General features: G+C 42.8%; 1 protein-coding gene across 1 annotated transcript in view; it reads left to right on the forward strand.

Annotated features, from left to right (window-relative positions):
- Positions 1–13,032, forward strand: part of TMEM117 (transmembrane protein 117) — a 399,054-nt gene that overhangs the window by 213,808 nt on the left and 172,214 nt on the right. Inside the window, exon 4 of the mRNA XM_077472802.1 lies at positions 381–480. Coding sequence (XP_077328928.1) covers positions 381–480 — 100 coding nt within the window. The remainder of the gene's footprint in view (positions 1–380; positions 481–13,032) is intronic.

Genomic DNA, 13,032 nt, shown 5'->3' on the forward strand with positions numbered 1-13,032 from the left:
CACCCATATGTACACTTAAAAAAAATAGACATGCTAAATTTTGATGATTTGCTGCTTCTGCTGGTGTTATGTGTATATTTCTGTATGCATACACTTTTGTAACATCATATATAAAGCTATTTGTGCAGCAGTTACTAAAGAGACATGTTTTCCTATGCAAATGAACTGCTAAAAGAGGATAAGCAGAGATCGCTTTCTGTACTTTTATTAAAGTTTATCACTATCTGCACAGCTCTGGCATTGCTTCTGATTGACTCTATTTCATGTAAGGTTTTGTTTTAAGCAATATCTATTTGCTTTATAGTGCTGACAATTTTCAAGAAGCCTAAATAACTGTAAAATTTCTGTAATACAATAATGTTGCTTCTCTCTCTTCACAGTCCATACATTATAACGGAATATATGGGTATCAGGAATGAGAGCTTCATGAAGGTAGCAGCAGTTGGAACGTGGATGGGAGACTTTGTGACAGCTTGGATGGTGAGAGGACTGTTAAGCTTTGAGCTACCTAAAAATCAAATTTTGTCTTCTTGATCTAATATAGCATTGTTTAAAACCGCACGTGATATAGTTATACATGTACAACCAAGGCCAAAAGTTTTGAGAATGACACAAATATACATTTTCATAAAGTCTGCTGCATTATTGTTTTTAGATCTTTTTGTCAGATGTTACTGTGGTATACTGAAGTATAATTGCAAGCATTTCATAAGCGTCTAAGGCTTTTATTGACAGCTACATTAGGTTTATGCACAGAGTCAATATTTGCAGTATTGACCCTTCTTTTTCAAGACCTCTGCAATTCCCCCTGGCATGCTGTTAATCAACTTCTGGGCCAAATCCTGACTGATGGCAGCTTATTCTTCCATAATCAATGCATGGAGTTTGTGAGTTTTTTTTTTGTTCACCTGCCTCTTGAGGATTGACCACAAGTTCTCAATAGGCTTGAAGTAGAGGGCCAACCTAAAAAACAAAAACATAAAAACAATCCTTTAAATACATTAAAAAGCATTTGAAGATGCTCTTCCTATTCCGCAGTGATCTTCAGTCTTCTCCTCCTCACGTTGTCTTCTGGGGAATGGGGCGGGCTGTTTTCTGGGAACTGTTTGTGTCCCAGAACACAGCACGCCCCATTCACAAAGCGCTGCGTGACTCCCGCATGCGCAGTAAGAAACACACAGTGAAGCTGCAAGGCTCCACTGCCTGTTTCCCTTAGTACGAATGGCGGCGCCGGGACCCAAGAGCCGAGGGACGGGTCAGCCTCAGGCGGCCGACATCACGGGCACCCTTGATAGGTAAGTGTGCTTATTAAAAGTCAGCAGCTACAGTGTTTGTGGCTGCTGACTTAAAAAAAAAAAAAAATCTTCAGCTGGCCCTCCTCTTTAATGTCTGGGGAGTTTCCTAGCCATAGATCCAAAATTTTGATTTTCTGTTCCCCAAGCCACATAGTTTTCACTTTTGCCTTATGGCAAGGTGCTCAATCATGTTTAGAAAGGCATTGTTCCACACCAAACTGTTCTTGGATGGTTGGCAGAAGTTGCTCTAGGAGGATGTGAAGTGGCACAATGGTATGACCTATACAGCCTACTAAAGCAACACTGATATTAACCCCTTGCCAACCAGATCACACTGATATACGTCGTCAGAATGGCACGTACAGGCATATTAACGTTCCTGTATGTTGCCCTTTAAGACACAGCATTGTGGGCGCGCGTGCACCTGCCTTGAGCTCCGTGAGTGTGATCATGGGTACCATGGACTCGATGCCGGCGGAGATGCCTGCGATCATCTCACGGAGAGGAAGAATGGGGAAATGCTGATGTAAACAAGCATTTCCCCATTCTTCCTAGTGACAGTACACTGATCACATCCCTGTGATCAGGAGCAGTGATCAGTGTCGTGACACACATAGCCCATCCCCCCTACAGTTAGAACACATCCCTAGGACACACTTAACCCCTTCAACACCCCCTAGTGGTTAACCCCTTGATTGCCAGTCACATTTACACAGTAATCAATGCATTTTTAATCACACTGATCGCTGTATAAATGTGAATGGTCCCAAAATGCTAAAAGGGTGCCAAAATGCCAAAAGTGTCCGATCTGTCTGCCATAATGTCGCAGTCATGATAAAAAACGCTGACCGCCACCATTACTAGTAAAAAAATATTATTAATAAAAATGCCATAAAACTATGCCCTATTTTGTAGACGCTATAACTTTTGTGCAAAACAATCAATAAACGTTTATTGCGATTTTATTACCAAAAATATGTAGAATACTGCAGAGGTGATCAAATACCACCAAAACAAAGCTCTATTTGTGGGGAAAAAAGGAAATCAATTTTGTTTGGGAGCCACGTCGCACGACTGCACAATTGTCAGTTAAAGAGAAACAGTGCCGTATCGCAAAAAGTGCTCTGGTCTTTGGCCAGCCAAATGGTCCTGGGCTGAAGCGGTTAACAAAGAAAAAAGTGTGTTTAAATTGGTGGAAAAATGACAGCTCCCAGCCAATTCTATTTGTAAACAGAGTGGTCATGTATTATATTCAGCAATATCAGACCCTTATCCTAGATGAGGGACCACCACAAAAAAATTGCATTGATGTAACCTCCATAATTATTGCTAGACCCTTCAGGCTTGGTATAAATTTTAAGGGATGTTAAAAAAAAAACAAAAGTGTGTGAGGTCCCCAATGAAGGCCCTCTAGCAGCAGTTCCTCATAGATTCCAAGTGTGTACTGATGCATATATTTGATCACCTTACTTTGAATGATTGTTATTTCTATCAGATTAACAGAAGTTTATTTATTGGCTGTGAATGGGGGGAGGGGGGGTTTGACTAAATATGTGCCAGTGGAGGGTGTCATCCTTGTTAAAAGTATATAGCACAAAAGAGTAAATAGTAGGACTTTAAATACCCCTCCAGTGAACACGCAGATACATTCATATATAGAAACTTACGAAATTTGATTTCTGACAATAAAATGACGAAAAAGTTATATCAAATGTCATATTAATACCAACAAACACTGCAAATATGCATGGCTATTGGTTGAAAGTGAGAGCTTAAGTCGACTCGTTTCACAGAAAACCCCACTTCCTCAGGACCTTCTGTCTCTCACATAAGTGCACACGACCAAAGGAATATATTCTAAAGACAAAGGGAAAATATGTATAAGTTGAAAATCATCAAGAAACATAATTTAGTTTGTTTATAATGATCATTAGGTTTGAGAAATACATGACATTTACCCCCGAAGTGAAGCTTGGGGTGGAGAGGAAAGGAGAACAATATATAGAAATCTACCTTTTTTGTGGAATGATTTTATACATGTACTGTATAATATATATTTTTCAGCTGCCAAATTGTATGCGGAGATATGATAGTGGGAAACCACGTGGTGTTGGTAAAGGTCTCACCGGCCCGTGGGAGAGTGATCAATCCCAGAGTGGAGCTCTACGGAGGATGTAAGAATATAGTAAATAAAGGAGCATATCATGATAGCTGGCAGGTTGAAAGTGTGAAATTTAAACAGTGTGAGAGGTTTGTGAATGAGGGTTTATAATGACGCAATGCAGCATAATGATGGTTTAACAGTTGTGGATAGGTAAGCTTGAGATATAAGTAAGACCTGTGAAATGTTGCCCCTCCCTCCTGTCAAGCCCCACAACAACAAGCAGCTTGCTATGGGGGCACCCAAGCCGAGCCACAGCTCCATGTGTCCATTCAGACATGGAGCCCTGGTTTGGCCCTGAACTCTCTCTCTCCTGATTGGCTAGCTGTTTTTGACAGCAGCAGGAGTCAATGGTGCCTCTGCTGTGCCTCAACCAATCAGGAGGCACTCTTGGACATCGCTGGTGAGAGATGGGGCTCAGCTAAGTATTGGGCAGTGCTAGGGCATCTGCTGCACACAGAAGGTTTTTTAATCCTAATGCCAAGAAAGCACTAAGATAAAGAACCTTCTGTCTTTACAACCACTTTAACCACTTGGGATCCGCGCTATTGCAAAATGACGGCAATAGCGCGGACCCACATTTTCGGGACTACGTCTATTGACGTAGTCCCGGTTACGAGCGGCCTGCGCGCCCCCTGAGGGGCGCGCGCGGCGCGCTCTGTGATCGGCGAGTCCGTGAGACTCGCCTGATCACCGATCCGTGTAAGGGGTCGATCCCGACCCCTTATCACGTGATCAGCTGTCAGCCAATGACAGCTGATCATGTGATAAAACGGAGCCGGTAATCGGCTAGTATTCCTCCTCGCGCTGACAGCGCGAGGAGAAAAAAAAAAAGCCGATCGCCGGCGGCCGTGTTCGGGACATCAGTCCCGATCACGGCCAGCAATTTAAAAGGACACCTGCCCCCTGCCAGTGCCCACCTGCCACCCGCAGTGCCATCCTGAAATAAAGTAAGTGCCCCCCTGTCAGTGCCACCCAGCAGTGCCCATAGTGCCCACAGTGCCACCCAGCAGTGCCCACAGTGCCACCCAGCAGTGCCCACAGTGCCACCCACAGTGCCACCCAGCAGTGCCACCCACAGTGCCACCCAAAATCTGCCTCAGGTGCTGCACCCCAGTGCCGCCCATCAGTGCCCAGCAGTGCCGCCCATCAGTGCCCAGCAGTGCCGCCCATCAGTGCCCAGCAGTGCCACCTATCAGAGCCACCTATCAGTGCCACCTATCAGTGCCCATCAGTCCCATCTATCTGTGGTACCTATCAGTGCCCATCCGTGCCACCCATCCGTGCCACTTATCCGTGCCACCCATCCGTGCCATCTTATCTGTGCCCATCTTTGCCCATCAGTGCCGCCTTATCTGTGCCCATCGGTGCCGCCTTATCTGTGCCTATTAGTGCCGCCTTAACTATGCCTATCAGTGCCCACCAGTGCAGCCTATCAGTGCCCACCAATGCAGCCCATCAGTGCCCACCAATGCAGCCCATCAGTGCCCACCAATGCAGCCTATCAGTGCCGCCTAATCAGCGCACTTCAATGAAGGAGAAAAATGACCCGTTTGCAAAATTTTATAACAAACTATTAAAACATGATTTTTTTTTTTTTTTTTTTTGCATCTTTTTTTGTTTGTTTAGCAAAAAATAAAACTCCGAGCTGTAACTAAATACCACCAAAAGAAAGCTCTATTTGTGGGAAAAAAATGATAAAAAATTCATTTGGGTACAGTGTTGTATGCCCGCGCAATTGTCATTCAAAGTGCATCAGCGCTGAAAGCTGAAAATTGGTCTGGGACTGAGGGGGGTTTAAGTGCCCAGTAAGCAAGTGGTTAAAGTGAAACCATAGTGTGGCTAATGCCACGTACACATGACTGGACTTTTTGACAGCAAAGGTCCGACGGAATGAGTCCGTCGGACAATTCGATCTTGTGTGGGCTCCATCGGACCTTTGCTTGCCAAAAATTCGGCGGACTTTAGAAATAGAACATGTTTTAAATTTTTTCACCGGAACTCCGCCGGACCGAGGAATCCATTCGTGTGTATGCTAGTCCGACAGACAAAAACCGACGCTAGGGCAGCTATTGGCTACTGGCTATGAACTTCCTTATTCTAGTCCAGTTGTACGTCATCACGTTCGAATCCGTCGGACTTTGGTGTGATTGTGTGTGGCCAAGCCCGATCATTCGGGAAGTCCGTCGGAACTCCACCGAAAGTCCGTCGGAAAGACCGTCGGACCTAGTCCCTCAAAGTCCGGTCGTGTGTACACGGCATTAGTGTAGTCTTTGCGATCATGTCCAAGTATGAATGCATATTTGTACATTATGGCAGACTTGCCTCCATGGTTACCCTCCTGCAGAAGTGTTAGCCCTTGTACACACGGTCAGACATTCCGATGGAAAATGTCTGATTGGACCGTGTTGTCGGATAATCCAACTGTGTGTGGGCTCCATCGGACTGTTTCCGTCGGAATATCCGACGGACAAAGTTTTATAGCTGGGCTATAAAACCTTCTGACAACTTGATCCGATCAGACTTTGTCCGATTGTGTATAGAGAATTCCGATCGGACAAAGTGGCACGCATGCTCAGATCAAATTCCTAGAATAAAGCTATTGGCTACTAGCCTGAACGTAGTCCCGTCGTAACGAAATAACGTCATCCCATTCTGAACGATCGGATTTTCCGACAACTTTGTCCGACCTTGTGTATGCAACAGTTTCAGACAAAATCCGTCGGACAAAATCCAATGGATTTGGTTGTCAGAAAGTCGTGTGTACAAGGGCTTAGAGTTGTCCATAACTGTTGCTCGATACTTCATCCACTACTGCCATCTTTTTCTTCACGGAATTGACATTCTGCTTTACCATAGGGCAGACACTGGTGATTTAACTCGTATGAACGTGTGCTGGAAATTGTCCTGTAACTTTGCTATTTTTGCTCTTTAAAATGCCATAAATGTACAGTGTACACCTAGAAAAAGAGTAGAGTTATAATTTAAGTCCGTCTGAACAGAGAAAATTAAACACAGAGCAAAAAGCCACAAACACAGAATTCTGCAGATGAAGCTAATGATGGCTTGCATTATGTCCCCATGATAAAAGAGGATGAGGCCCGTATGCTCTCTCATTGGATACTGGGACAATGGGTGGGATAGGTTTCACTATAGCCAAGGGTTTTATCGTCCATTGCTTGAAGAGTTGAGGCTATAGTAACACAGAACAGGGCTCTGCTGGCACACTAAAGAGGCATTTGAGGCCACCAAAGGTCACAGCAGGCATCTTCTGGTGCTTATTCTTATGAGGATTTTTAGTTTTGACACAACAAAATGCCTAAGGCCGCGTACACACGGGCGGATTGTCTGTCCAACTTAGTCCGCTGAACCGTGTTTCAGCGGACAATCCGCTCGTGTGTGGGCTTCAGCGGACTTTTTCAGCGGACTGTCTGACGAACAAAGTCTTACGGAATTTCCGAAATTTTGTCCGTTCAAACTTGGTTTTGTCCGTCCAAACTTGGTTTTGTCCGTCCAAACTTGGTTTCAGCGGACAGTCCGCTCGTGTGTAGGCAAGTTGGACGAACTAAGTATGGCGCATGCTCAGAAAGGATTTACACGGCCGAAGGTTGCATTGCAGTGTATAGGACGTCGTTTTTCTAGTCCCGTCGTACGTGCTGTACACGTCATCGCGCACGCTTTCAGCGGACTGTCTGCTCATCGTGTGTGGTCAAGTCCGTTCATGCAAATTTTGAACGGACTGTCTGTCGGATTGTCTGACGAACTTAGTTGGGCAGACAATCCGCCCGTGTGTACGCGGCCTTAGAGGCTCACTTTAAAGTGAATCTGAAATTTTTTCACTGTGTGTTTAAAATTAATTTACATCCAAAACTGGTGTATTCGGCTCGGTTCACACTGCCGCTACTTGGGATCCGACTTGTGAGACCCCAAGTTGCATGACATTTGACATCTCATCTTAATCAATATTGGCTGTCTTAATTAGCACTTCTGAAGTCGCTCCCACATTATAAAAGGTCCCTACTACTTCACGGAGACTTCTATCCGACTTGTACCCATGTATTTAATGGAATTTGCATCCATGTTGGATCCTCATCTATATTGATGTGATTTGGATCTGACATTACAGGAAGATTACCCAGCCATTCCCTGTGGTATAGCCCTCCCTCTCTTCACACAGTAGTGTGAACCAAACCTTGGGGTTCAACAGTGAGGTCTACCAGCTGCAGTGTTCACCTAGCCATGCAGTTACCATGCCTTTCTGTCTTGCCCTCTCCCCTATTTAGAGATAAAAAGCATTTCAAGTGTAAATAGTAAACAATATTATACTTATCTGCTCTATGCAATAGTTTTGCACAGAGCAGCCCTTATCCTGATCTTCTGGGCTCCCCCGCTAGCACTCCTGACTCCTTCCCCCACCAAGTACCCCCAGAAAACCGCTTGCTATGGGGGCTTCCTCATGCGGCTTGCTCATGCGGACTTACTCCAAAGCCGCTCTGCCTCTATCTATTGACACAAACATCAGGACTCGTCCTCGACACCCCCTCCCCCCCCCCCCCCCTCACTGGCTGTGATTGAGAGCAGTGGGAGCCAATGCCTCTCTCTGAGCCAATGAGGAGGGAAAGAGCCAAGAGAGACACTGCTCTCATGCAAACTGCTGGATTGAGGTTGGACTCAGGTAAGTGTATGGGGAGGGAACAACTGCATTCAGTAGGTTTTTTAGCTTAATACAGAGAATGCATTAAGGTAAAAAATATATATTTTTTGCAGGTTGATATTTATCTATTTTGCTCATAAAGTTTTATAACCTAACAGGTGTTCTTAATACAGGGCAAATGGCAAAGATCAGCTCTGCTGAAAATATATTTTAGCAGGTATGGAAATGAGGCGAACTGCTGGTGGCAGATGGACCTTATGTGCTGTCATTTCCTATGTATCTACCCTTAATTTATGCAACATAGTTCAGTTTATCAGAGGTTTTCTTATAGTAATAATGCAGATGGAGTAAATGTTTAACCATAAAACTTGGCTGAGAATGTTATTGGTCCTCATGTTTATAATGATGCAGAAGGAGCATATCGTGTCTTGTTGATTTTCCTGCAGTTACACTGATTGCTCCTGTTTGATTAAAGGTTATGAAAACAAATTCTGAGCAGAGAGCACATGTCAGATGAAAGGAAACCTGCCACATGTTGTTTCTGTATAATTGAATACCAGCTACAATGCCAAAAAATGTTTTTTCGTTAAAGGAAACCTGTTGTGAGCGAAATACTAGGCTGCTCTTGCTGGCTTTTCCTAAAATGCTACTCGCTTGGCCCTTATGCCTCATGTTGACTTGCTGCATATTTGTTCAGACACAGTGACTTAGGCCTGGTTCACACCTATGCATTTTTAGTGCCTTTTAAGTTTTGCGGATTTGCACTACAGAACCTGTTTCTATAGGAAACCGTGTTTTAGTAAATCCCAGTTTTAGTAAATCCCCCCTATGTTTTTACTCCATAAGTTGTACAATGACATACTAAGAGAGTCAAGTAACAGGTTTTAAATTGACACAAAACCAGTTAATAAAATTCTAAGCCACATTAAATATACAGTGGATATAGAAAAGAATCACCCCCTTTAAAACAATCACATTTTGTTGCAATGCATGAATCTATCCTTTTTACACAGAGGAGGGTGGCTGGAGAGAGGGGGCGGCAAATCCAGTACAGCTCACCATCCAAATACCACCATTTCTACAGTAAAGCATGGCGGTGGTAATATCCTGTTATGGGGGTGTTTCTCTACAGCAGGGACTGGACACATGTCAGGATGGAAAAAATATGGATGGGGCAGCATATCATCAAATCCTTGAGGAAAATCTGCTGCCCTCTGCCAATGGGAAGAAGGTTTATCTTACAACATGACAATGACCCAAAGAACACAGCAAAAATGACCACAGAGTAGTTGAAGAAACAAAAAGGCGAATGTCTTTGCACGACCTAGTCAGAGCCCAGACTTCAACCACATTGAAAATCTGTGGAATGACTTGAAGACTTCAGTCCACACATGGTCACCATCAGATTTACCTGAACTTGAGCAGTTCTACAAAGAGTGGGCAAATACTGCAAAGTATTGATGTGCACAAGTTAGTAGAGACATAGTCCAACAGACTGGAGGCTGGTTCAACCAAATACTGATATAAGGAGGTGATCTTTTTTCCAACTCATGTTTTTGAATTTTTTAATTTTTTTTATGACATGTTCGTGTTAGTGAGGGAAAAATAGTATTTGCTCCCCTGCTGATTTTGTGTTTGCCCACTGACAAAAAAAATTATTATTCCATAATTTTAATGGCAGGTTTATTTTAAAAGTCAGAGACAGAATGACAACAAAAAAATCCAGAAAAAAGCATTTCAAAAAAGTTATAAATTGATAAATCCCCTCTGCAGTCTTTCTACGTTTTCCCTGCTGACAGGACGGGCTATGCAGGATCTGATTGTTCAGCACATGTGACGGTGCCGACCAATTGGAATGCTCCTGATGGGGGGGTATTTCTAAGCCCCGGTCCGTTGAGGCGGCGATAGCAGAGCTCATAACGGGAGATCGCTGCACTGCAGGACAGTGGGAGTAGGGTGGGGGGAGGTGAGGAGGGGGTCCTGTGTAAGTTCACCTTACAGCTTTTTCTGTAAAGGTGAACTTACCCCTTAAGGCTTTGAGGCTGATGTTTAGTAACTCGAACCTTCAGCCCCCTCCACATATATTCTATGGGATTAAGATATGGAGACTGGCTAGGCCACTCCAGGACCTTAATGTGCTTCTTCTTGAGCCCTTCCTTTGTAGCCTTGGCTGTGTGTTTTGGGTCACTGTCATGCTGAAATACCCATCCATGACCCCGATTTCAATGCCCTGGCGGAGGGAAGGAGGTTCTCACCCAAGATTTGACGGTACATAGCCCGTCCATAGTCCCTTTTGAGGCAGAAATACACCCCCAAAGCATAATGTTTCCACCTCCATTTTTGAAGGTGGGGATGGTGTTTTTGGGGTCATAGGCAGCATTCCTCCTCCTCCAAATACGGTGAGCTGAGTTGATGCCAAAGAGCTTGATTTTAGTCTAATCTGACCACAACACTTTCACCCAGTTTTCTTCTGAATCATTCAGATGTTCATTAGCATATTTCAGACGGGCCTGTACATGTGCTTTCTTGAGCAGGGGGACCTTGCGGGTGCTGCAGGATTTCAGTGCTTCATGGCATAGTGTGTTACTAATTGTTTTCTTGTTGACTATGGTCCCACCTGTCTTGAAATCATTGACAAGATATTCCTGTGTAGTACTGGGCTGATTCCTCACCTTTCTCGTGATCAATGAAACTCCACGAGGCGAGGTCTTGCATTGAGCCCCAGACCGAGGGAGATTGACAGTTATTTTGTGTTTCTTCAATTTGCGAATAATCTCATCAACTGTTGTCACCCTTATACCAAGCTGCTCGGCGATGGTCTTGTAGCCCATTCCAGCCTTGTGTAGGTCTACAATCTTGTCCCTGACATCTTTGGACAGCTGGTCTTGGCCATGGGGGAGAGATTGTAATTGATTGTTTCTGTGGACAGGTGTCTTTTATACAGGTGACAAGCTGAGATTAGGAGCACTCCCTTTAATAGAGTGCTCCTAATCTCAGCTCATTGCCTGTATACAAGACACCTGGGAGCCAGAAATCTTACTGATTGATAGAGGGGATCAAATACTTTTTTCACTCAATAAACAGCAAATCAATTTATAACTTTTTTGAAATGCGTTTTTCTGGATATTTTTGTTGTTGTTCTGTCTCTCACTGTTAAAATAAACCTACCATTAAAATGATAGACTGATCATTTCTTTGTCAATGGGAAAACATACAAAATCAGCAGGAGATCAAATTACATTACCCTTTTCCCTCACTGTACATCTTTCACTTGGATGTTATAAGTTGCATTAGCGAAATACAGCTGGTTAAAACAAAAAACATATCTGTCTGCATTTCAGGCTGCAAAGCAACAGAATGTGATCATTTTAAAGGGGGTAGGGTGATTCTTTTCTATACCCACTGTATATTATGATTTGGTGGATATATATATATATATATATATATATATATGTATATATATATATATATATATATATATATATATATATATATATATATATATATATATATATATATAGTGCTGCGTAAACTGTTGGCGCTATATATATATATATATATATATATATATATATATATATATATATATATATATACACATATATATATATATACACACACATATATATATATATATATATATATATATATATATATGTGTGTACGTATATATATATATATATATATATATATATATATTTATATTATAGAACTGGTAGGGGTAGCGTGACAACATTGTATAAATTCCTTCATCTGCCGTTCCGTGTGAATGATATATGAGGAGAGGCTTTAACTTGAACCCAGCAACATTTCCCCCCAAAAACAACGTGACCCTGATTCATCCACGTTAAATATTTGTTATGGTCAGTAGCCACCTTTTTTGATTTTATCAAATTCAACCACAAATTTTTCAGCTGCTTCCACATCTGCACTATTGATTGTGGAGGTTGATTCTCCAACAAAACCTTTGAAACCATCCATGGCTAGCTGAAAATGTTTCAGTCGATTCTTCTCCCTTGTGCACTTTAAATTCTCAAAAATACTGCGTGCTTTGGTTTGAATCAATTAAAGACTCATTTGCTTTCTTTTTCTATTTGGTCATTAATCCATACTGCTAGTAATTTCTCCATTTCATGAATGAGGCCTTTCCGCTGCCTCGTTATTATGGCTTGATATCCTGTTGATGCGTTTACTGCCCTTATCCTTTAGGATTGTTGAAATTGTAGAATGTGCAAGTTCCAATTCACTTGCTATTTCTTTAACTTTCTTGCCAGCCTCATAGTCCTTAATGATCTTCATTTTCATATCAAGAGCCATAGCTTTTCTTTTTTTCTGAGCACTTTCTGCAGGTGCAAGCACGTTTTTTTCTTTTTTCTGATATGGTGTGGGCAATAACTGTACAGTACAAGCACACATGTAGTACTGTACATAAAGACATAAAACAGTACAGTATACAGAACGCTGGAAGGGGCGTTTAGGAGAACCAAGTAAAAAACAGTGCATACCTGTAAAACAGCAGGCCAGGAGTGAAAATGAGGCTGATGCAGAGTGATGACATGATGTCCTGTGCGCGGGTCAGAAGAGCTGGTTGTAAAGTCTCAGCAATCATCCTGCATGGGGAGAGCTTGTCATTAAACTTTTATATCAGTCATTCTCAATTAGGGCTGATTGATATCCCATTTGTGATTGCCTGCATAGTTCTTGGGCCAATGGCGTGTGAAGGAGCCACCAGTACAGCACCAAGGATTTTTATATAGTGCGCTCTATGGGTGGTTTTCTGACCACCACTTTAAGCCCTTGTACACACGGTCGGACATTCTGACAACCAAATTCGTTGGATTTTGTCTGACGAATTTTGTCTGAAACTGTTGCATACACACGGTCGGACAAAGTTGTCGGAAAATCCAATCGTTCAGAATGTG

Source organism: Lithobates pipiens, unplaced genomic scaffold (assembly GCF_037356315.1).
Source record: "Lithobates pipiens isolate NorthernLeopardFrog02 unplaced genomic scaffold, aLitPip1_a1.2 Scaffold_8, whole genome shotgun sequence".
Classification (NCBI taxonomy): Eukaryota; Metazoa; Chordata; class Amphibia; order Anura; family Ranidae; genus Lithobates; species Lithobates pipiens.